Source organism: Pongo pygmaeus, chromosome 14 (assembly GCF_028885625.2).
Source record: "Pongo pygmaeus isolate AG05252 chromosome 14, NHGRI_mPonPyg2-v2.0_pri, whole genome shotgun sequence".
In the NCBI taxonomy this organism is placed as follows: Eukaryota; Metazoa; Chordata; class Mammalia; order Primates; family Hominidae; genus Pongo; species Pongo pygmaeus.
In genome coordinates this window covers 44,736,884-44,760,016 of record NC_072387.2, presented here as the reverse complement: position 1 = coordinate 44,760,016, position 23,133 = coordinate 44,736,884, and the positions used below count along the sequence as shown (strand labels likewise).

General features: G+C 36.9%; 1 protein-coding gene across 2 annotated transcripts in view; it reads left to right on the top strand.

Moving 5' to 3' along the window:
* Window positions 1-23,133, top strand: part of SOHLH2 (spermatogenesis and oogenesis specific basic helix-loop-helix 2) — a 46,700-nt gene that overhangs the window by 4,248 nt on the left and 19,319 nt on the right. For both annotated transcript variants that reach the window (XM_054446417.2, XM_054446418.2), the window contains exons 2-6: window positions 8,547-8,761; window positions 16,780-16,841; window positions 16,921-17,025; window positions 18,762-18,861; window positions 20,598-20,708. In XM_054446417.2, coding sequence (XP_054302392.1) covers window positions 8,547-8,761; window positions 16,780-16,841; window positions 16,921-17,025; window positions 18,762-18,861; window positions 20,598-20,708 — 593 coding nt within the window. The remainder of the gene's footprint in view (window positions 1-8,546; window positions 8,762-16,779; window positions 16,842-16,920; window positions 17,026-18,761; window positions 18,862-20,597; window positions 20,709-23,133) is intronic.

Sequence of the window (23,133 nt, the reverse complement as noted above, 5' to 3'; positions counted from 1 at the left end):
GATGATTCCTTCAAGTAAATATCATGGAAAAATAAGGCAGGTATTCCAAATTAAAAGATCAAGGAGATATAATAACCAAATGCAATGCATTGTTCTTAATGGGATCTTGGTTTGAACAGAGCAACTTCTCTCTGAATGTTAAAAATCCACAGTAAAATGTGACATTTAGAAAGCAGATGGGGTCCAATTGCACCTAAAACAAAAGTAGAAAATCCACAGCTTAAAAGACACAAAGAGAAGAAATGCAGTGATAAAACAATTTTAGTGGTAGTCCAGGCTCAATGTTGACAGAAACGAAGATGAAAGTAGCCCAAAGGGTGCTCACCTGGTTTGAATTAGCTGGGTACAGAACTCCCGGGCCAGGTTGGCCCCCTGGATTTACCCTGTCTCTCCCAGCTGACTCCTACTAAAGCAGGAGCAATGGTGCCTTTAACTTAAGGATAAAACTCAGGAACTATTCTCTAAAGAAAATGAACTATACATGAGATGAGGACTCCTGGTATGAGTAATTTCCAGACCTCTGTAACTGAAAGAGGAAAGGAAAGGCAGTTCTTCCCAGGAGGAAAATAAACTAACATACTTGGTCTTCAGAGTAGAACCCACCTTGATTTTGACAATTAGCTGGTACCAGCCTCTCTGCTCTCCAGCCTTTGCTTTCACTCATCCTGTTCACGCTCACCAAACCCATAGTCAATTGTCCCATTAAAGGAGGCCTCCACTGAGAAACACCACCCCAGCTGCAGGAGAAACTGCCTGTTCACATCCACTTAGTTCTTGATTCATATTTATGTTTGGAAACAAAGGATTGACAGACATTAACAGAACTAGACAAATGCACAGATTGAACAACTAAAGAGACAGATTTTTAAGGTGCTATAGTCTGAATGTTTGTGCCCTCTACCGAATTCATATGTTGAAATCTTAACTGCTAAGGCGATGGCGTTAACAGGTGGGGTCTTTGGGAGGTGATTAGGTCATAAGAGAGGAGCCCTCGTGAATGGGATTAGTGCCTTATAAAAGAGGCCCAAGAAAGATCCCTTGCTTCTCCACCATGTGAGAACACAAATAAATTGCCATCTATGAATGAGAAATTGTGCCATCACCAGACATTTAATCTGCCTGTGCTGTGATCTTGGACTTCCCAACCTCTGAGCTGAGAAATAAATTTCTGTTGTTTATAAGCCACCCAGTTTATAGTCTTTTGTTATAGCAGCTTGAATAAACTAGGACATAAAGGAATAGAAAAAAAAAAACTTATAAAATTTGAATTTGTATCTGTAGAGAGAATATCACATCCTAAAAATAGCAGGTTATGAAAAATTACCAAAAAATCTTAGAAATTAGTAATTCACATTAAATGGATTGAAATTATATAAAAAAATACTTAGAAGGACTGAAGACTAAGCTGGTGATCTGGAAAATGAGGAAATCTCTGAGAGAGAAGTCAAGGCATGTAGGATCAATTTAAGACATCCAGCATCTCATAGAAGATTTACAAGGAGAGACAAAGACAACAGAAAGAAGGAAATAAAGAAATAAGGAAATTTTCAGAGCTACTGGGTGCCAAGTAGGATGAATAAGGTATATACTTAAACACAGCCTAGAAACTATCAGAATGCAGAGGAAAAAGGAGAAAAGCATCCAAAGGAACAAAGCAGCTTATTCTTTTCATTAGCAACTTGGATTCCAGAAGGAAAATTCAGAGACAAAATGATTTTGACCTTATAAGTATTTGCTGGGTAAAACTTGCACTGAATTGTGAGAGCACAATGAAGATGTTTTCAGACTTGGTAGGACTCTGATGCTATCAGACAGTCTTTAAATAATTTTCTGAGCCTGTACTGCAGTTCAATAAAATAAATCCAAGAAAGAAGAAGCAAATATGAGATACAAGAAACTGTAAGAATCAGAGAAACAAAAAATTAAGTGTAAATGTTAATAAAAATGTAAATATTTAATAATGATTGGAACTAAAATTCCAGATAGTCATAGCTTGAGAAGTATATGGGGTGGAGGGAGACATGTTAAGGATGCTGCCTTGTTTGGAGAGAGGCTGTAGATTTAGATTAACTGTACATCTTAATTGAAAATGGCTATGTATACTTACTAATAATTAAGTATTTCTGAAATTTTGGTGGCCAAAGTGGAGTAATTTGAGTAACAAAATAAATGATAGTATTGGATTGTAACCCTAAGAATAAAATAAATATGTCCTTACTGATTTAAATAAACAATTGACCAAATAAGTAAATGAGGGAGAAGGAACATATCCTCCTTACATAAGATTTCCAAATCATAAATGTAGATGGAAGGAAATAGAAAATCACCAATGGAATGTCATAGTAATAATTGCTACAGGCAAGATCCGCAAATGAAGGGCAGGAACAGAGGGTATAACTTTCAGGAGAAATAGGATATTTGCAAAGCCTCAAACCATCTCCACTAACATATTTATTAATTACTGTGATGGTTTTAATGTACTTCCACAATTGTTTGATGTTCCTCCCTCCAGGAGGTGGTACTTTAGTCCCTTTCCATTGAGTGTGGCCAGACTTAGTGACTGCCTTCTGAAAACAAGAATGTGGAAAGGATAAACAAGTGACTTAACAGTGGAGAAACCTTGCAGACACCATCTTAACCAAGCGACCAAGGTGAACCTCCCTGGAAATCTCTCATTGATATATGACACCATAAGAAGGGGGCGCTCATGTCCACGGCATTCTACCCAAAATCTATAGTCCCAGTCTAATTATGAGAAAATGTCAGACAAATCCAAGTAGTGGGACATTCTACAAAATACCTGACCAGCACTCCTCAAAAGCCAGTAAAAACTGAGAAACCATTGCATATTAGAAGAAACTAGGAGACACGAGGACTAAGTACAACCTATTATCCAGATGGGATCCTGGGACAGAAAAAGGCTATCAGTGGAAAAATTGGTGAAATTCAAATAAAGTCTGTAGTTTAGCTAATACTACTATGCTAATATTAATTTCTTAGGGTTTTCTTTCTCATGGTTAAAAAGCCCCTCACAATTTCTTAGTTTTGATAAACATACTATGATTGTAAGATGTTAATATTTGGGGAAGCTGAGTCAGGTGTTTATGAGAACTCACCATACCCTCTCTGCAACTCTCCTGTAAGTCAAATTAATTCCAAATAAAAAGATAATTAAGCACTTAAGGTACAAAAATTAGGTATTTCACTCCCAAAGCATTATAGGAGCAACAAGATGGAAAAATGAAAATTTGATCAGCCTAAGAGTAGCTATGGGAAAAAAAAAAAATACAGTAAATAGGAAGCCTGAAATAATAAACGAAAAGGAATAAGGTCATTTCACATTAAATTGTAAATGTTCACAATTAATTGATATTAGCTAATTCATTACATTAATGAAGTTAATGTACACTAGTTAATGTCAGTAATGTAAGTACTTAAATTCATACATTAAAAATTGAAAGATCAGATTGTAAAAACTGTAAATTCAATTAAAAGCTATTTACAAAAGTCACAGAAAAGATAATAAAGAAAAATTTAAAATAAGGGGGTATGAAGAACTAAGCTGTATATCAGAAAAATAAAATTTGAGGTGAAAAGCATTAAAGGGCAAGGAGGTATATTTTATATAGTAGTATTTGCTATATAGAATCATCTGTATATATACACTAATAACATACTGTATAAACATAGATCACATATATTGTTAAATATTATAGTTATATATAATATCATTATCATGAACCTTTATGTACTTAACCCATAATTATAAATATAACCTATGATTAGAGAAATTGATGGATTGACAAAACCATAATTAAGGAGATTTTGATACTGTTCTTTCATAAACTGAAAGATCAAGTAGACCTAATATAAGCAAAGAAAGAATTAACAATTTTGTTCTAAAAGATATATAGAACTTTATGCACAACAGAAAATAGGCATTGTTTTCAAGTACCCATGGATGATTAACAAAAACTGTGTATTAGGCTATAAAGAAAATGTCAACAAATTTTAAAAAGTAGATGTCATGCAGGACACATTCACTGTTGACAGTGCACTGAAATAAGAAATGAGCAACTAACAAATAGTCAAAAAAAAAAAAAAACCAAACATACTATTGCCTTGAAAATTAAAAACACCTTTATATAGGTGTTTAATGAAAGTCTTAGATTAAAATGGAACTATCAACTGAAATTATAAACTAATTAGCAATGAATGAACATGAACTCACTACGTATAAAAATTTGTGGGGTACAACAAAATGCCACTAGGAGGAAAATTTAGATCCTCTACTTTGCTGCCCAATAGAACTTTCCACAATGATGAAAATGTTGTGTAATTATACCATCTGATAATCCACACTCACCACATGAGGATGTTGAGAATGTGAAATATGGCTAGTGCAACTGAACTGAATTTCAAACTTTAATTACTTTTAATTAACATAAGTTTAAATAGCCGCATGTGGCTACTGTATTGGACCACACAGTTCTATATTCTCAATAAAGCATTACCAGAAAAAGAAAAAAATTAAACATTTATAGTTAAGAAGCAAAATGAACTCAATGCCAGTAATAGGTATTATATATATATTTTAAAATTAAAACATTAAACAACATAAAAACTCCATATGAAATGGATTTGTAAAATGTATATGAACAAAATTCATTTAAGAGAAGGTGGGAAACTTCAATTTACCATTAATCAATTAAGGAACTATAAAATGAAATGTAAGATCTAGCTCTATAAATGTCTTCAGAACCAGATTTTCTAGACATGTTTTACCTAAACTTAAGATGCAGATAATTTGTGTTTTATAAACTATTCAAGACCATAGAACAATATTTTATTCTTCAAGGCTGGCATAACCCTGATACCTAAACAAGATAAGGCAATACAATAAAACAAAGTTATATCAAGATTCACTTATGAACATAGATGCAAAAATCTAAAGGTGAAGGAATTGAATTCATTACACATTATGAATAGGTTTATCCCGGCAATACCGTGATGGCTTGACATTAGGAAATCTATTAATATAATTCACTGCCTAACAGATCAAAGAATAAAAAAAAAAACATGTTATACTGAAAAAGCATTTAATAAATATCAACACCCTTTTCTGATGTAAAATTCTTAGCTTCCAAATAGAAACTTTTTTAACTGATAAAGGATATTGATCAGAAATCTTCAGTAAGTATCATATTTAGTAGTAAAATCATTTGAAATATTCCCACTAAAGTCAGGAACAGGACAGGAGCACCTACTATCACTCCTGTTATTCACCCTTGTTTTGGATGTTCTAGCCAATGCTTTAAAGTCAAATAAAAGGCATACGTTCTGGAAACAGAGAAAAAAGTGTAATTTTTTAAAGGCAGTAGGATTGCCTACATAGGAAATTGAGAATAATCAAAGAAAATGTATTGGAACTGAACAGAGAGTACTATAAAGTGCATTACTTGAAGCAAGTTCCTTATACAGAAATCAATAGCACTTCTATATGTCAGCTGTAATCAATCAGAAAATGTAGTGAGTAAGAAGAGATCCCCTTCACAGTGACCTCCAAATGTTGAAATATCTGGGAATACGTAGGACATATCTGGGAATACATACTAGGACACATACAAAATCGATATGAAAGTCCATAAAACTGAAGAACATAATAGAAGACCCAACTTCTCTAAGATGCATACTTCCTAAATACGGAGATTTAATACAGCAACAATATTTTCTAATTAACCGTTAAAATAGAGGCCACCATAATTAAAACTTTAACAAGGTTCCTTGACAAACTGATGCCAATTTCTGTTGGAAGAGAAATTGTTGGAAAATATATAATAACTGAATTGAAAAATAATGAGGGAAACATGCTCTATCAAATATCAAAACAGACTATGAAGAGCTAGTAATTAAGCAGTGTGGTATTAACCAGGAGTACGCAAATAGATCAGTGGATCAGAATGAAGTCCAGAAACACACTCACACACACACACACCCCCACACACACATACCACCACACACACCCCTACCTGGCATTGTGAAAACTTCGCTCATGAAAACACTGAGAGAAGGTTAGTCTGTTCAGTAATCCTGTTGGGTCAATTAGTTCTGCATTTAAAAAAGATAACTGAAAGCAGATACCTACCTCATATTAATCCCCAAATAAACTCCAGCTGGGATAAAAAGCTAAATGCAAAAATAAACCCTTAAAAGTATTAGAATACCAAAGCATATTTTAACATAAATGGAGATGGCTTCGAAAGCAAGATAAAATTCACCAAAGCCATAAAGGAAACGGTAGATTTGTTACTAAATATTAAATATGTATTAGTGACAAGAGACCTTAGAATTAGAATTAAAGGGCTGGGCACGGTGGCTCACACCTGTAATCCCAGCACTTTGGGAGGCCAAAGTGGGCGGATCACCCAAGGTCAGGAGTTCGAGACTAGCCTGGCCAACATGGTGAAACCTCATCTCTACTAAAAATACAAAAATTAGCCAGGCGTGGTGGCGAGCGCCTGTAATCCCAGCTACTTAGGAGGCTGAAGCAGGAGAATCTCTTGAACCCAGGAGGCAGAGGTTACAGTGAACCAAGATAGCACCACTGCACTCCAGCCTGGATGACAGAGTGAGACTCTTTCTCAAAAAAACAAAAACAAACAAACAAAAAAAAAAAACAAAAAACAAAAAAAACAATTAAAGGCAGAGTGACAGACTGGAAAAAAAAGTAGTTGACTAATATCCAGACTGTATAAACTCCCACAAAGCAGTAAGAAAAATACAAACCACAAATAGGAAGGTGAGCAAAGGGAGTAAATGGGCATGCATAATAAATATGTGATAATAAAATGCAAATTGCCACTAAAATGAAAAGACACTCCATTCATTCAAAAAATGCCAATAAAAAGGATAAGATTTTTTACTCACAATACAAACATTTTTTAAAGGTTAAGAATAATCAGTTTTATGAAGGGTTTGGGGAAATAAGTACTCATATATACTGCTTATGGGGATATAAATTTTTGTATCCTTTGGAGTATGCAAAACAAGTGAAAGTTTACTTTCTGATTTTCTAGTTTCAATTCTAGGATATATGCTTATTTGCACAAAGACGTATTTATAAATGTATTCATCATGGCACCATAATAACATCAAAACCCAACACTGGGAGAATGTCTCAATCAATTATCATCATGGAAAATAAGGAAGACTGGATCAAGATGACAGATGAGCACATTCACCCCTGATCCCAACAAATAATAGAAAACATATTTTTATGAGAATAAATCTATAACCGCCTGGAAAATGAGAATGTTCCCAGTGAATCAGAATTTTTGAGGAATTGTTGAACTATATTGTTAAATGAAAAAAGCAACTCACTTCCAAAAATACTAACAGCCCATTTATGAAAAGCTATGTATGTGTGTATTGTACTTATATGTTTGACACAAAAATTGTCTGGAAGGATAGACACCAAACTCTTGACAGCAGTTCCTTCCAGAGAAAAGATTGAATTAGGATATGAGAGATGGTAAAGGAAGATTGACTTTTTTATAAGAAGAAGGAAGAAAATTAGCTGAGCAAGTAGAAGTGCCAAAGCTTTGCTTGCTTTACTCTTACCTGGTTTCTTGCACCTCACCTGTTTTTTCTTGCAACCCTCAGGAAACCAGGCTGAAAAGAGAAGGAAGCCCCACGGGGCCACTTACACCAGCATCCTGCCCTGTGGAGTTGCTTCTTTGCCAAGCTGCCTTTCTCTTTGTACAAGTATTTCCAGCCCCTTCACTCACTCTTTTAGCTTCAACTCTAATCACCTCCCAAATCTGTTTTCTCATACAGATGTCTGTGGCCTGGCATTTCCAATTGTCTTCTATTTCCATTAATTTAAGCATCCCCATTCTTTGGCATTTTCAGTGAGTTGAGTTCATTAGCTGTAGAGAATAAAACATACAGAAATAAAACGTGAAGTTGGGAATGCTCTTTTTCCTAATTGAATATACTTGAAAATATCTCCAAATGCAAATAGCCTTTTTGGTTCCTAATATTGAGGTTTGAATAGCACATATATTCCATTGAAAGGACTTTACTTCAGTGTTTCTAATGATTTAGGAATTTAAATCTTTCTCTGTTCCCTGGAATGTGTGTTTCACCAAAATAAATCACGTGGGAGAGTCACGACTTTGATCCTTTCAGCAATAAACAGATTTTCCAGCAGGAAAGACTTTTGGGAAACTGAGTCATAAGAACTCTATCATTTAATAGGATGAGAGAGAAATTTGCAGAAAAACTGAAGTAGAATACCATTGGTAGGCAAAATGTTTAAAAACAGGATGACCTTCAGATCTAATCACTAGTCTAGGTACTGAAGATGTGAAATTAATAGTTCCTGTCCTTGAGCTGCTTATAGTTGACCATCTAGCCAGTCAGACTAGATATGGAGTCAATTGTTGTGTTATTTGTGAGCTTTATTTATCTTATCCTCTCATACATGACATTTTCCCTATGCCTAGGTAATAATTATGTGACGCCTCTGCTTCCTTCTCTTTCAGGCAAAAATAGACATCTTATTAGTTGGAGATGTCACTGTGGGCTACCTGGCTGATACTGTACAGAAACTATTTGCAAACATAGCAGAAGTCACCATCACCATCAGTGACACGAAGGAGGCAGCAGCACTTTTGGATGATTGCACATTCAACATGGTTTTCTTGAAGATGCCTTCTTCACTAAGTGCTGAGGAGCTGGAAGACATCAAGTTAATTAGGTAAACTTCAAAAGCCTTGATGCTGTATCTTTAGAATCATTTTTTTAAAAATCCATTTTTTTAAAACTCCTAAAAAGATGATATATTTCTATTTTACTTTTCAAATTGAGGGGCTAGGAAGTGGCTCATGCCTGTAATCCTGGCAGTTTGAGAGGCCGATGTAGGATGATTGCTTTAACCCGGGAGTTCAAGACCTGCCTGGGCAACATAGTGAGACCTCTGTCTCTACAAAAAAATTTTAAAAAATTAGCCGGGCATGGTGGTATGCACCTATAGTTCCAGTTACTCGGAGGACTGAGGTGGGAGGATTGTTCAGGAGTTTAAGGGTGCAATGAATTAGGATCATGTCACTACACTCTAACCTGGACAACAGAGTGAGATGCTATTTCTAAAAAAAAAAAATGAGTGATATTTTCATGGGGAGAGTCTATGTACATGTTGTTTTTATTTCCAGTTTGTGGTATTTTATTATAAGGAATTATTTTAGCTTGAAAATAGGTACAGATTAGAATGTAAGAATCAATTTGTCATAGAAATTTATTTAGTATGCAATGCTTACGTTATTCCCACACACGCTCCTTTTTAATAACTATCATTAAAATGGTGCATCTTTCCAGAGTTCATTAACTGTAGTCGCAGACACTAAAGGAAGTGAGCACTCTTAGCTCTCTGTTCTGTTAGCTGGGCACTGAGGTGTCTCCTGGAGCCATGGGGCCTTCTGGATTCACTGGGTCCAGAAACCACCACCTCCAGTGTTCTTGTTTTGTCTTGCAGTTCCACGTAATTTCTGCTTCTTTTCTTTTCTTTTCTTTTTTTTTTTTTTTTTCTTTGAGAGGAGTCTCACTCTGTTGCCCAGGCTGGAGTGCAGTGGCGCCATCTCGGCTCACTGCAACCTGCACCTCCTGGGTTCAAGTGATTCTCCTGCCTCAGCCTCCTGAGTAACTGGGATGACAGGCACGTGCCACCACGCCTGGCTAATTTTTGTATTGTTAGTAGAGATGGGGTTTTACCATATTGGTCAGGCTGTTCTCAAACTCCTGACCTCGTGATCTGCCCACCTAGGCCTCCCAAAGTGCTGGGATTACAGGGGTGAGCCACCACGCCTAGCCAAGTTCTGCTTCTTTTTAACCCACTCCAGCTCTAGAAAATTGGAGTCCAGTGGTGGGAGAGTTAGATTCTTCCCTGCCACTTAGGATGTATTTAGATAGAGTTAGATCAGAACAAATTTGTTCTCCTTCCATGAAATACTTAATAGATAAAGTGGAATTGTCAATTGTATTGGAACATATGAGAGCTTGTCAGCATTACAAGACAGGCCTCTTTTTTGGCTAAAAAATTCAGAGACAATATTTTGATCCCTGAATAAACGGGCAAGCAAATTATGTTAAGGGAAAAGAAAGGTTGAAATGAGAAGCCCAAGCCATCAAGTTACTTATTAAACAGAGAGACAGACAGACGGATACTACTCTTGGGGTTTCTTAGAGCAACTGGTCTGCATTTCTTTTGGCTTTCTACAAGGTATATGAACTCTAGACACACCAGGCAAACTATCTACCTCAAAGTGAATTCCACTTCTAAAACCTGTTGTAAACTATCCTACTTCTGAGAATATGCTTATTTTATTACAAACCTTAAAAAAAGAGAGTTCCCTTGGCTGGGGACTCATCATAATACCTCATTTATATCATATTTTAAAATTTTTTACAGCAGCTACATGAGGCAGGTGGAGCAGGATTTTATTGTCCTTACTTGACAGATGAGAAAACTGAGGCTGAAGTGACTTGCCTAAGACCACATGGCTCATTTTTACAAAACTCAGACAAGTTTTACAAAACTAGATTAGAACTCTACTCTTCCCTTCATTTTCTTTCTAGAAGTCTGTAATTAATTGACTTTTGTATTGAAACCACCTCTTTTTCACCTGTGAGGTTCAGTATGTGCCAGACTGGCTGTACATCAAACACAGATATGGTTTTGAAAGAGCCCCAGACAATTCAATATGGCTGGTCTCTCTCTTCATTCCAAGATTAGGACCCTAGCTATGCCTCTGAATGGAGTAAAGCTTTGCATTTGCTCACTATCAGAGCCGCCTTTTGAACAAGATAATAATGAAGTTCTGTTGAAGAACCAGCTTTATGTTTAGCTGCAGATATTAAAACCTAGAAGGTTAGAGGAGAAAATTTCTTGTCTGATACTCACCTCAGCAGCTTTTATTGCCCTGAGTAACATAGCTTAAGATTTCTTAGCAGAGAAAAGAAAATAGATGAAGGTACTAAGTGTATAGCTGTGCAAATGATAGTTCTGTTATTTTGCCTTGAAAGAAATCATTTATTTGAAAGAAAACAAATAATTTGTGGAATACACCTGGACTTGTATTCCTTGTTTGTCTCCTGTTGCACTGTTCCCAACACCCAGTGAAGGTCTTGACTACCAGCAGCTGTTATCTGCCTTGCTGTAGCTCCAGTGAATGCGTGTGTGGATGGGTGGGAGAAGCGCCGTCCTAGGCAGGCAATGCCTCCTCGCTTTTTTGCTCCTCTCTGCAAAGGGACAGAGTTGTTTGGTTGTGTGTGTGTGTGTAAGTGTGTGTAAGCTTTGCTTTCATGGTGCTGTCCTCAGAGGCTATGAATGTCTCTGAAGTTCCCTTTCCTGCCCTCAGAATTGTTATGAGTTTATGAATTGTTTAAACCCCTGTAGAGGATGTTTCTAGTTTTCAGCCTATAGTTTTTCTTATGGTAATGAGTCCTGTTCGTGTACTGCCCCATTTGTAAGGAGTTTAAACCTTCATCTATCCTAAAGCACTACATCTTTTGAGTTTGGGCTAATATTTAATGACTAAACCAAAATGAAAAGCCTGGCTCTACTTTTCTTCTGCTATACTTTAAATTTTTCTCTTTAGATCTTTGCTGTTGTCTTGTAATATATCAAAAGCTATGTAGGTCTAGGAAAATGTGCAACTACGTACCTTACTCTTGTTTCTCTGGGTGCTTTATGTCTCCTGTCAATGAATGAGGAATTGATGATAGAATGGAAGTGGCCATATATATGTTCAATATTAGAGCACATGATCACAAATCTATATATCTGTAAGACATATAGATTTTTATTGAAAATAAGAATGAAGTTTAGCCTGTTAGCTTTAATATTAGATTTATTTTAGAATAAAATGAAAGCAGCTTCCTTAAAATATTCTTAAATTTAATCTTACAAAACTATGTTTTAAGCTTGGTGCTAATCATTCACTGACTTTAATCATTCATAAAATATCAGTACTTTACAGACTTTCTCAAGAATTATGGCACATCTCACTTATAGGTTAACGTTCCTGATAGTACTGCCCAATTTGTTTTCATCTCAAGAATGTATTGAAAGAGTGTATTTTTATTAAGCAGATGAACTCAGGCACTACCTAGTGGTAACATATTTTAAGATAATCTTCAGATTCGTATGCTTAGCTCCAGAATTCCAGGGATATTTCACTCTTGGCTTAGATAAGTTCTCAAAATTGAGCCATACTCAAAGGGCAGATACTTGGTAATTTAGACACATCTGATACTTATCTTCCAAAGACAGGTACAGCAGTTTAAATATGTTTTAAACTCATCAGTATATGGGGAGTTGTGGTTTTCTTCTCCATGAAATGGTTCTGCAGTTAAAATTCTGTGATTCTCACGAGCTCAGAGCAGTTTAGCAACAGAAAAGGAATGCAGGATGTGGCTCCATCTGCTCCATCAACAAATCAAGTTTGAATCTGGTTTCATTTCTTCCCCGTGTAGCTTTAATTGTCTGACCAGCTAACTGATCACTAAGAAAACCCAATCTTGTGAGCCACCGAGATCTAACAAGTTTTCCTTTTATGTCTCCAAGACATCCTTGACTTGACAATGTAACTCATTAAATCTTACTAGGTAGTTTACATGACCTACTCCTCTGAATATTCCACAATAAACACAGTAACAGCAAAACATCTAAGTAGCTTTACTAAAACCTTTTTCCTACTAATTGGTGGAGGAAGTGAGTAGGAACTGAGGACAACTGCAGGTCTTTATCACTTCTAGCACCACGTCACATGGTAAATGTTGCAGCAGGAACTCTGTGGGAGAGTCGAGTGGGAACAGGGCACACCACTCTTCACTATTAGCCAGAATAAACTATCAGAGCTTAATTAAGTAATTAACAAAGAACATTATTTGTTACAAGTCCCATGTAGGTCATACCAAGTTGGTTTGGCTGCATTTAGCCCACGGACAGAATAATGGGTAACTGTACTCAAGAAAACCGCAACCCAAAGATGATACTGGCTTTTGTCCCTGGAAATCCTTATGGCTCTAAGAGAAGTAAAGGTAGAAATTTCCGCAGGCTTCATAGGGACTTATAACACCGCTTTGGCCCTCTTAGATGGTAGATTTCAGAGGCCGGGGCTTTCCTGAGACCCTTTGATCAGCAGATTGTACAACTCAGCTCAAAACACTTGTATATGATCTTTGTTTTTTCAGCTACCAGAGACAGATCCGGGGATGGGGGCAAGAGAGCGGGTGGGTATGCTACAGGTTGAGCTGATGCTGGCTCCAGTTCTAGAGGGCACTGCAGGCAGGCATAGGAATGGAACCAAGAATATCAGTATCCAATCTCAAAAGTGAGGTGTAGCCTCAGGAAACATCATGACATTTAAACAGCGTAATCATGAAACATGAGGGAAAATGAATTGTCCCCAAATAAATTGCAAAACACAAGAGACATTAATTGAGAAGGTCTCAGAGCCTACAATTTGATTTTGGTATATAGAAGAGGAAGTAGTATCAGTTGGTACGGATAAAAGTGATTTTTATTTTGGTTTGTTTTTGCATTGCTTAGTTTTGTTTCAAGGAATAGTCATTCACAAAAAAGAGAACATTTTCTGGTTGATCCTAGAAACTAGAAACTCTTTTAGCTTATTGATTTGTAGGGAATGTGAATGAACAGCTGAGCTTAAGACCAGAGTATTGGATTCTGGGAACTTTTATCGATTGCAGGAGTTCCCTATACAACAAGGGGAGTGTGTGTTTGGTAATTGATTCTGTGCTAATAACAAAAGTGCAAGAATCCCACCTTTGTCTGATGTAAAGCTTGAAATTTGAAAGTCATCAGGGCATATAAATCCATATATCCATATCTTACATATTTTTGTGTCAGTAAAATTAATTTTCAAATTTCTGAAAAGTCGGGTTTTCAAAAATGGACATAGGAAGATTTCCAAAAGCAAACAATCTGTTTTTAAAAAATCATTTAACTGTATTTAACTTAAGATAATTTACTTTTTTGAATCCACTATGCAGTATTTTTTATTTCAACATTTAAACTACCCGACAATTTTCTTTCAGTCCCATCTGCTCAGTCCATTATTCCCTTTCACCTCTCTTTCCTCATTCTGTTGTCCATACCTCTGTTATAATCCACACGTTCTCAGCACTTAAAAATATGTATACGAGGCTAGGCACAGTGGCTCTTGCCTGTAATCTCAGCACTTTGGGAGGCTGAAGCGGGAAGATTGCCTGAGGCCAGGCGTTTGAGACCAGCCTGGGCAACATAGTGAGAACCCATCTCTACTAAAAATACAGAAAAATAGCCGAGTGTAATGGCACACACCTGTAGTCCTGGGAGGCTGAGGTACAGGATCGCTTGAGCTTGGGAGGGTGAGGCTGTAGTGAGCCTTGACCATGCCACTGCACTCCCGCTTGAGTGACAAAGCAAGACCCTGTCTCAAAAAAAAAAAAATCTATCTATCTATCTGTCTGTCTGTCTGTCTGTCTGTCTGTCTTTCTAAAATGTATATATTTATTTTCATATATATATGAAATGCTGACATCCTGGCAGGCATCATTCTGATCCCCCTATTCCCTCTGTGTCACCACACCACCTACACCAGTGTAGGAAGTGCCTTTCTTACCTCCACATTTGGTTGGCCAGGCAAACTCTATCCTCCCTCCTGCATATGCCTATTTTGATGATAATATTCTGAGTTTCTCGTTTCCTCATAGAAACCATATATTCTCTCCTTTCTTCTCTCTCAGCCTAAACTCCCCAGAATTCATAGCACAGAATCAAGTCTGAATGGACGTCAATGTGGTGTCACATTTTCTTAATAATCCTGCTAGTCTGAAGTAATTAATTTAGTAAATACTCTGAAATATTTAACTTTACCAAAGGTTCGCAGGTATGCCCGCTTTCCTTACCATCAGCTCTTGCCTGGATCACTGCCCTAGGGTCTTTCCAGTCCACCTGTGTCACCCCTATCAGTGCATCCCATCATAGGCAGAGTGGTCTTTCCAAAATGCAAATGTAATTGTGTTGGTTGCTCCTGAGCTTCATAGCTTTCCGTTGCCCATTTTTCTTCAATACCAAACCTTTCCTGTGGCCTAACAGGCCTTCTGTGAGCAGAGCCCAGCCCTCCCTCACTCTTTGGTCTCCACTTATGCTTTTCTTCCTCAGATGCCCTGTGCCAGAGCTCTCCTGGACATCTCGTACCTTCTCAAACTCACCTGTTCTCAACCACCCCAGGGCTCCTGCATATGCTGTGCCTTTTGCCCAGAATGTTCTGTGCTGCACATCTGCTTTCTGCCCTCCCCCTCTCCCCAGCCTTTTCTGTGTCTAGCCAGCACCGAGAGTTGTCTGCCTGGAAGCCCTCCCCAAGGCTTCTGAGGCAGGTTGGTGCCCAGGCATGGACTCCTCTTGGCCCCTTTGGTTTTCCTTACTGGCATTGGACACATTTTCAGCCATAAAATTATCTGTAATGATTTGTTTAATGTCTTTTCGCCCCAAGACCGCCAGCTGTGTGAGAGCAGGAACCTTGTCTGTCTGTTTACTATGATATCCCCCAGAGCCTAGCACAGAGCTGGCACATAAGAGGTTCTCAATATATATGACTCAGATATATAAATTATATTAATATATAATGTAATTTGAAATATAGAATGTGTACTTACTTCCAAATGCATATGTGTACTTACTTCCAAATGCACAGTGGGGGTGCTCCCAGTTCTCATTTTGATGAATAAATAATAACCATATATAACCACGTGCTAATAAATGCTAATAAATGATGTTTTAAAGTATTTGAGAATAGTTTGCTTTTCTTAGGTAGTTTTAAACTGTTCTCTTTAAAGTCTCTTTCACAGTCACATTCTCCCTGAAAATCATTTCATTTTGGCTAATGCCAAGGCTCAGTATCCATCCAGTTATCGAATTCCAGACTTAGTGTACTGAGTTTAGTGAACTATAATGCCACTTTAAGAAAAAAGTTTTCTTTGAAAAATTTCAAGAAATAAAAGGGGAGAGAGTATAATAATACACCCATAATGTAGCCTCAGCAGTTACCCACATCTGGCTCATCATGTTTCTCCCGACCTTCCCACCCCTGCCCACCAGTGGATTATTTGAAGACAAATCTAAAAATACTGTTTTATTTCGTCCATAAATACTTTAATTGGTACCTCTCTAAGGTGAGGACTCAGAGAATAACCACAAAACCCATATTATACCTGAAAATTAGTAATCACTTCTTAGTATTGTCAAATATCCCATTAGCATTCAAATTTCCCTGCTTATCTTATGATTTTTTTTAAACTGAGTTTATACAAATCAGGATTCAACTTTTCTTTTTCTTGTCTTTTTCTTTAACTATATATATATTTAAAAGGAGTCATTTGTCTTACAGAATTCCCCCCATTCTAGGTTCTGCTTATTTCATTCCTGTGATGTTCTTTAAAATGTTTCTTTCTTTCCACAAATTTCTTGTAAACTGATGATCTGATCAAAAATTTGGATAAGGTTTAGGCTTTTTTGTTTTTAAGAAAAAGTGATTGATCTCTTTCCTCACTGATTTGAGATGCTACTTTTACTAAATTTCCATATTAATGATATTATTTTAAATTCTAAAGAAATGAAGAAAATCACTGTAGTTAGTTCCTAATAGCTAAACTCCTGAATCTCAATTTTTTGAATAATGATTTTGCTTTATTTTAACATTTTCTTTCCTCTCTCAGATTTGGCAAAAAGAAAAATACACATTCACTGTTTGTTTTTATAATCCCTGAAAATTTTAAAGGTATGTACCTGCTAAATATAGTATTTGTTTTTTCTCTAAATAGAACTATAAGGTCAATATTTAATATAAAGATTCTTAGGTTGTATTTCAGGGCATGGAACTGATATTGCTTTAACTGAACCACTGACAATGGAAAAGATGAGTAACGTGGTAAAATACTGGAAAACATGTCCCGCAAACACTGGTGAGTAAAAAATTTCCAAAGGTTTGAAAATTTGAATTAAAATCTTTGAAAACTATGCTCATATTTTCTGACAAAAACAAGCATAAATAAAATAAAGGGAGAAATATATATTCTTTACCTGGAAAGAAAAAAACTACATCTTCAGAGGTTTAGAATGTGTTGCCCAAGGGCAAATACAGTGCTGGGTAGGCACAGGGTTTTGGGTTGGGGGTTGGTAGCAGCATTGTGTTACTATTTTTTTTTCTTTTTTGGTAGCCTAGCTACCATAATTTCATACTCATTAAAATGGAATTAACTGTGCTGTGTCATTGTGTGATTATCTAAAAGCCAGGGGCACTAACCTACAATTGTATTGTACTTTCTACTTTGCAAAACACTTGCATATAAATTATTTTACTTCTTAAAGTTAATAGGGTGGTTGCCCTTTCTGTTTTAGATTTTAGATACAGAGGATTAATGTCAATGCTTCAATTAGACCTCACATTTCTAAACTCTTTGCCTATTATATTATGCATATCACCAGTATCTAAACACTTAAACTAATTAAATTAGCTTTCATTTGGCTTGTGAAAGGACAGACTCCAATTACGGAAATTAAATTCTACTGGAATCATTATTGGTCAGTGACTATTTTTGGTCTTTCTAGGCCTGGGACACTAAATAAGAAATCTTTTAAAATGAAGATGATGTTAAATTGGGACTGTTGTTGGTCAAGGGGTACAAGGTTTTGGTTATATAAGATGAACAAATTCTGGGGGTCTAATATACCACAGTGTGACTATAGTTAACAATACTGTATTGTTTACTTGAAATTTGCTAAGAGGGTAGATCTTACGTGTTTTCATCACCAGAATAGGTAACGATGTGATGTGATGGATATGTCAATTAACTTGATTGTGGTGATTATTTCACAATATATACGTATATTATCAACTCAAGTTGTGCACCTTAAATATGTACAATTTCGAATTGTCAATTATACTTTAATAAAGCTTGGAAAATTAAGGTGATTTTTTCTTAAAATGTACCTGAAAGACACTTTCTGGATTATCCTGATGATGATTATATGAGATTTACTGTGACAGTCCTTTTTTAATGTTCTTTTTAAATATTCAGATGAGTGAGTCTGTTTGTGACATTCCAGTGGCTCCCAGCCCTTGTGGTTCTTCCTGGAAATGGCTAACTTTGGTGACCAAGGGCTTTTGCAACCTCTTCTTATTTGGTTCTCAGTGAAATAGAGCAGCTGCTCGTCACCTGCCCACGCCCTTCTGTTGGTCATGACCATGTCTGTTTCCAGTTGTCTCATCTTTGCTCTGAGGACGAGCAGCTGCAAAAAAGGAAAAATTTTTTTTCAGATGCTATATTTTGACAGTGCAGCTGCTTATTGAAGACTCATGCATGTTTTTTTGTCTCCTGACATTTACCTATAAATAGGAACTTGATAAATAAACTCAGTTGAATGTGTTTTAAGCACACCTGTCGCTAAGTGACTAGAATCTGGCTTAAAGGTATCCCGGGGTAAATAATACAGAGTATTTTAGTTTTTGCTTTCTAATCTAGGTGGTTTTATATTTCACAGAAATCTATACATTGCTTTCAGTTTTAAAAATACTGCTTTGTAAAATCTATTGAGTAAAAGATGACAACTGCATTAAGGATTGGGGCTTTTGTGTTTGATTAGCATCATCTCCTTAAGTGACTTTAGAAGTAAATAGTCCCCCTCTCAAAACTTTCAGTTAAGATTGAAAATGCTACTGGGCCTGAAGAACCTGGATTGCCCCTGCAGAGGTCTTACAGCGAACACCTGGGATATTTTCCTACTGATCTGTTTGCCTGGTTAGTTTTTTGTTCTTTTTCGTAATAGCAATATTTTTAGAGAACTTATTGATTGTGGCTATTTTGTGGAAGAGGGGTGCAGCATTTGCTGTACTTAAGAGTCCTGAGCTGGCACCATGTGTACACATTACAGAAGTATCCAACTTAATATAAGGAAATACTTCATAAACAATTAGACTTGACCACAGGGGTAACAGGTCAAATTGTAAGGTAGTGAGTTCCCCATCATTGGGGAATATGATCAGTATTAGAATCTGTGTTATCACTAAGCAAAGTTAAATAGCAGCAGTGGTATTTAAACTTAATGAAAACAGTGAAATTTCTCAAACAAAAATTTTACGTGGAACCCCAATATTTAAACAGACAAGAGCAGCCTCAATTGTTATATACCTACTACTCAGCTTCTTCCCGTTGTCTTTCTTGAACTCATGAACCTATCCCCCCAGTTATTGAAAATCTCCCTTTAAAAAGGATTTAGTATCTTTTACGTACCTCATGTAGCTTTTGGAATCTTCTTGTTTGGTATACAAGGCAAGTTTTAGTGTGTGTCTCTGTGTCTGTCTGTGTTTCTCTGTCTCTCTCTCTCTCGTAGATATTAGAACTGGCATTCAAACCTGGATTGGGTAGGCAGTTGAACTGGGGATCAGACCCTTCCAATGCTAGTATGCTTATAAAATTCAATTTTTGTGAATTTCTTCCCTTCACTTTAAGCTGGTTTCCAAGGAGGTTTTAAGTAGAGCCTAGGGATGCAAAGAATGGACATAACTGCTGAGGGCATGTGTACTGATGATGGTGAGAATTTTAAGTTAGTCACTTCCAGAATTTGTAGAATGTGGCCATCTACTGTTTTGAACAAGAAAGGGACTTGGCAGTCAGTAAGTGTGGTCAAACCAAAGCTGACATTGGTAACACAGAGAGCAACAGCTTTCTTGGTCTTATTTAACATTTTAATCTTAAAGAGGCTTGCCATGTTAACCCTTATCTAGGATATGGGGTTGGGAAAGGTTTTGGAAGGTCTTAATTTTCTTATATTACTTGCAACTGCTTTTCTTTTTAAAAAAGTTTTTATGACTACATAGTATGCGTGTGCTTTTTGATCTCTACTCATCTTGAATCCTTCTGTCTTCCCTCAGTATCCTACCACTGTAAATAAAATTTTCAAATCAAGTTATATCTCTTAGGATAGAGGAAATAGGATTAGTTTGCAAGTTTCTTAGATTAATATTTTTTTAAATCAATCAGAATGCCTGAAGAAGTTCTGCAAAAATAGTAGAGCCAGAAAATGTCCATTAAATGACAAATTTTAAAATGGAGGGAACCTGCGCTTTGCTGGTCGGGTTGGCCTAGGGTGTATCTTGTCCTTCTAATCCTTTATGCCTTTTTCCTGTAATGTACCTTTCCTTCTGAAGGGTGGATAAAGTCATATAATATGGTGTAGTCATAGTTGATGAGGTCAGAATGTTTTAATCCTGCTTGTATCTATTGTTAACAATTTATTTTAGAATTTTGATCAGTCATTGAATTTAGGATGATTTTGATAATATATTCTTTTGAAATTTTGAAATAAACATTCTGCACCAAATGTCTAAGATAAGGTGTTTTGACACTTATTGCCCCTTTGTATGAAGCAAGAGACTTAGAGAAGCATCCTTTGTTTAGTGTATTGGTGCGTATTGTTTAATTTTGCCCGACAATTTTCCCCTTTAATATATGGTATGATTTTCTCTTGTTTCTAGCCCTGAATCTTTAAGGAATGGCAATGGGCTTGAATTAAATGCTTCGTTGTCAGAGTTCGAGAAAAACAAAAAGATTTCTCTTCTTCATTCAAGCAAGGAAAAACTAAGAAGGTGAATTTTAATATAGCACTTTTTAAGCGTTACTCTTTTGTAGGGAGAAATTACTTTAATGAATTTTATAATTTTTTGTAATGTTATTAAAAGTATAAGTGAAACTAGTAAATTTAGCAAACAAATAGATGCCACTCACTCATTCAGCCTTGTAGTCATTCAATAAACGTTTCTGAGTCTGCAGTGCATGCCAAAGAAGGATTGGAGAACTGAGATAAAAAATCAGTCCCTGCCTTCAAAGGTGTTCTGAGTCTAGTACTCAGACAGACTTTTAAATAGGCTATTAAGTAGAAAATTATGCTTTTTAATACATGTCATGATGAGAACACAAAATAAGGACACTAGAAAAGTTTTCTAAGACAGAATAAGGGGACAGCAAAAGTTTTCTTGAGATGGCAAATAGCTATATTGAGCTTTTCACACGTTGCAATTAATTTGGTTTGGAAAACAGGGAAGGGCATTTTATATGGAGGGAATAATAGGTACAGAGGTTGGCAGTCTTAGAGAGTACAGTGAATTTATGGAACTGCATGTATGTCCATATGGTTGGCCATCAGGTCACAAGGGGGAAGAGGCAAAAGATGACAGGTAGTAAGTAGGGGCTGGGTATTTCATGCTATGAAATTCAAATTGTAACCTGGTCTGTTGGGAAGTTGCTAAAGGATTTTAGCAAAGGAGTGATATGATGAGATTTATACTGTAGAATGAACACTCTAATAGGATGTAACACCTTGAATTGCATCTGGAGGCCAGAAGGAGTCTGTAATAAGAAATGATAATTTCCTGAGCTATGGTGTTAGCAATGAGGTAGAGAGAAATAAGCCAATTCTAGATGTATTAACTAGGAAGAATCGGCATGAGCATGGCTAAGGATAAGTGAGGTGTAACTCCCAAGTGGATGGTGACACCATCCGCTGATGAAGAAGGACAGTAGAATGGCAGTGTGAGGTAAATGTATTTTTATTTTTACTCTTGTTGAGCTTGAATACTTCTAGGTTTGAATACCTCTTGGAGTGCAGAGTTGGCCCTTTGATTCTAGAGAAAGGTCTAGGCTTAGAAATACAGGCTCAGAGGAATGAGGACACAGCATTTCTTTGAAGCAATGGATATAGGGAAGGATATAGGATGATTGTGGGAAGCACATAGAGAAGGGACTAGTGGAGAAAAGAACCTTAAAAAGATTCTCAGTATTTAAGGTACAGGCAGCAGAGAAGGAATCCATGGGGAACACAAAGAGTTACTAAGGAGATAAGAATACCAAGAGGCAGTGGTATTGAGCAGACCAGGGGAGAGGAATTTCCTAAAGGAACAGGTGCTCAGGAGTATCATGTGATGCTGAGAGATCAAGTAAGGTTAAGAGCTGGTAATTGACTATTTGTATTGAGCCAGACCTAGATGTCATTGATCTTGGCAAAAATCATTTCATTGGTATGGTTAGAGAAGAAGCACCATTGCAGAAAGAAAGACGGGAACACAGATGAAATGAAGGTGTGAAGTATTTACAAAGGGACTGAGGGTAAAGTACGAGATTTTGATAAGAGACCAGACTTTAATATGCTTATGTTACAAAAGAAGCAGCTGAGAGAGAAAGAAGTCTTGAAGATCCTCATGTTCTAGTTATCTGTGGTTGCATAAAAATTAAAACAAGATTTATTGGCTTGAAACAACCACCATTTTATTGTAACTATGTTTTTATGGGTTAGCAGTTCGAGCAGGGCTCAGCCAAGCAATTCTTCTGCCTACATGACATTAACTGAGGTACTCATAGTTTTCAGCTGGTGGATGGTCCAGTCAGGAGGGTCCAAGACATCGCATATCTGGAGCTTTTGCCAGCATGGGTTGGAAGGCTGAGCTCAGCAGAGGCTGTCAGCTGAAGCCTTTCCAGTAGAGTAGTTTCAGGGTCACTGGACTTCTTTCATGGTGGCTCAGGGCTCCTAGAGAGAGTGTTTCAAGAGACAGGAAGGGGACACTGCCAGTCTCTTCAGGCCTGGGCCCAGGCCACTTCTACCATATGCTAGTGGTCAGAGCCATCACAGGGTCCACCCAGATCCAAGGGGAGGTACATAGACCCCACCTGTCAGTGGGAGGAATGTCAAATAATTTTAATCCTCCGCAGCTGATGAGGGGGTGTTGGTGATGGAGTGAGCATCCCTGAGGAGGCAGAAGGCAAGGGAATCCAGAACCAGGTGGAAGAATGTCTCTTCCATGGAAAATGGAGAGGAGGAGTTTAGGCTCAATGTGAATTCACATGAGTTTTCGATGGGGCCTGATCGAGGAGGAAGTTGAGCAAGTTCTTTGCTGAATGGTCCCCCTCCATCTGCTGAAGATTAGTGGGAAGATGATGGGGTTTGGGCTTGATGGGATGGGATGGTGGATAGGCTACTCTGGCTCTAAAGGGCTTCATTCCCATGACTGCTGCCTTGGC